This window comes from Penaeus monodon, chromosome 15 (genome assembly GCF_015228065.2).
Source record: "Penaeus monodon isolate SGIC_2016 chromosome 15, NSTDA_Pmon_1, whole genome shotgun sequence".
NCBI lineage: Eukaryota > Metazoa > Arthropoda > Malacostraca > Decapoda > Penaeidae > Penaeus > Penaeus monodon.
This window is the reverse complement of record NC_051400.1, coordinates 47,113,097-47,115,082: the sequence shown is the minus strand read 5'-3', so window position 1 is coordinate 47,115,082 and position 1,986 is coordinate 47,113,097. Positions and strand designations below refer to the sequence as shown.

Here is a 1,986-nt window from a genome sequence, read left to right as displayed (position 1 = left end):
TCTTCTAGGTGAATAAAATACATCAGTGCCTATCAAATATTTTCTTTTATTAAGACCATTGATGAATGCAATTTCAAATAAGGAAATAAAAAAACATAAAATGAATGAATCAAACAGGTCACAGCAAAGATAAAAATGATGAGTAACTCTTGGACATAGTATATCATGCCAAATCTGTATCGTTGTCCAAATCCATGTTCAGCTCAGGGATTTCACTGAGTAAGCATAGAAAGATACTGAAAGAATGCATTAAACAAATATCACAACCCACAATACACAGGAAAACCTTGCCAGCAGGATGTTTCATTCTGATATAAAATGGAAAGCGTTTGAAAAACTTTAAGAATTTTGCACTTTTAGTCTGTATTTTGGCACACTTGACAGTTGTGGGGGTACAAGCTTTCTGTAGTATATAAATCCTACCTTGCAAGGCAGTAGTAATGTTCTAAAACCAAGGAAATATGTCCTGTTTCTATGCATCAAGCCACAAGTACAATGATGTATGTTAAAACTCACACGATGTCTTCAAAAACCGAGGTGCTCTGACAATAATTTCTTCATTTGTCGGTAAATGAAATATTTTTTTCATGTAATAGTATTAACTACTATCTATTTAAAAAAAAATTGATTTCCAAATTATAAAATTATTAATAAAAAATGACAGAAAGGAAAAAAAGAAAAAGCAAACCTTTACTACACACAATCTTTGCTCATGAATTGTTTGATGTACCCCTGTTAGTACTCATCAGGTTCATGAATGGAGATTTAGCCTGGGTATTTTTTCAAGTACTTGCCACAAAGTATAAATGCAGTGACTGTATGATCTTCAACCTTATTCTCTCAGCATTTAGAGGGTGTCAATTCTTTAAAGTGATTATTGAAAGGTGTTACCTCTTCCAAATGAAATAAAAGACTTGATTATAAAGGTTAACAGGATCTTTAATCCCAGTTGCAACCTACATTTTCACCATCTCTGGAAACATCCACTAGAATTTCCTATACCCAACCATGGAGGACTGAGTTCCGCCAACTGGTGGAATCAGAGTAACCCAATATACCCGCAGTTAGGATTGTGGGATGACTGACACACTTCACCGTGGCCCCTGGTGCATACTTTCTTCGTGCATCTGCACATACATGATGCACTGACCCCAGGGCCAATGTTGAGGACTTGGCCTGATATGTGCACTGGGCCAGGTGGTGGATGTTCTATTTGACGCACCGATAGGGAGGATGGTGGGTCATTACCAATCAGGAGCTAGCCTGGAAAGATTGCAAGTTTCAGTAACAAACATTCTTTGGCCTTTGATGATAAACATGAAAAGCACTAATCTATTGGGAGTTTACAAGGGCATGGGCTAAAGCCTTACCTTTTCCATTCATCTGTTCTTGATCAGCTATGCCCTTTAGTGGATGTTTGCCATTTCCGCATAAACTCCTCTATATGCTCCAAAACTGCACCTGAATTGTAAAAACGGAACAAAAGCACTATTAGAAATATACAAATACAGGTAAGTTTTCCATTTAAATAACAAGTGAACCTTCATTTCCCAATGAACTTTTGTTTACATGAACCACACTGTTCAGCCACTTACCAGCAGCATGGGCAAGGCCAGAGTGAGAGAAGGAGGAATTGGGTAACTGGTGCTCTCCAGTCAAGAGCGTCACTGTGGCAGCTTTTACACTGGCTGAATTCTGCTGGACTTGAGCGCTCAGGTAATGACAGCATTCCAGAATCTGATACCATTCCCTGAGAAACAGTGGTTAAATATTTTCAGAACTTTGTCAACAAAATCCATTTTTACAACCAAAAAATTATAGGTTGTATTGAAAAAACTGAAACTAATAAAATAAAGGTTGCCTTTACAAAAGTGTAAGAATTAGAGGCCAGAAAAAAAGGATAAAAGGATAAAAGTATTAATAATAATGTATGTCCTTTAGCCTGATTCTAAAAAAATAGCCACAGTCTAAAAAGACATTATATAT

At 36.6% G+C, this 1,986-nt stretch overlaps 1 protein-coding gene across 1 annotated transcript in view; it reads right to left on the bottom strand.

Moving 5' to 3' along the window:
* Positions 1–26: 26 nt before the first annotated feature.
* Positions 27–1,986, bottom strand: part of LOC119582062 (protein SMG5-like) — a gene marked incomplete in the record, with an annotated part of 14,949 nt that continues 12,989 nt past the window's right edge. Inside the window, 3 exon segments of the mRNA XM_037930302.1 lie at positions 27–1,263; positions 1,371–1,461; positions 1,596–1,750. Coding sequence (XP_037786230.1) covers positions 1,394–1,461; positions 1,596–1,750 — 223 coding nt within the window.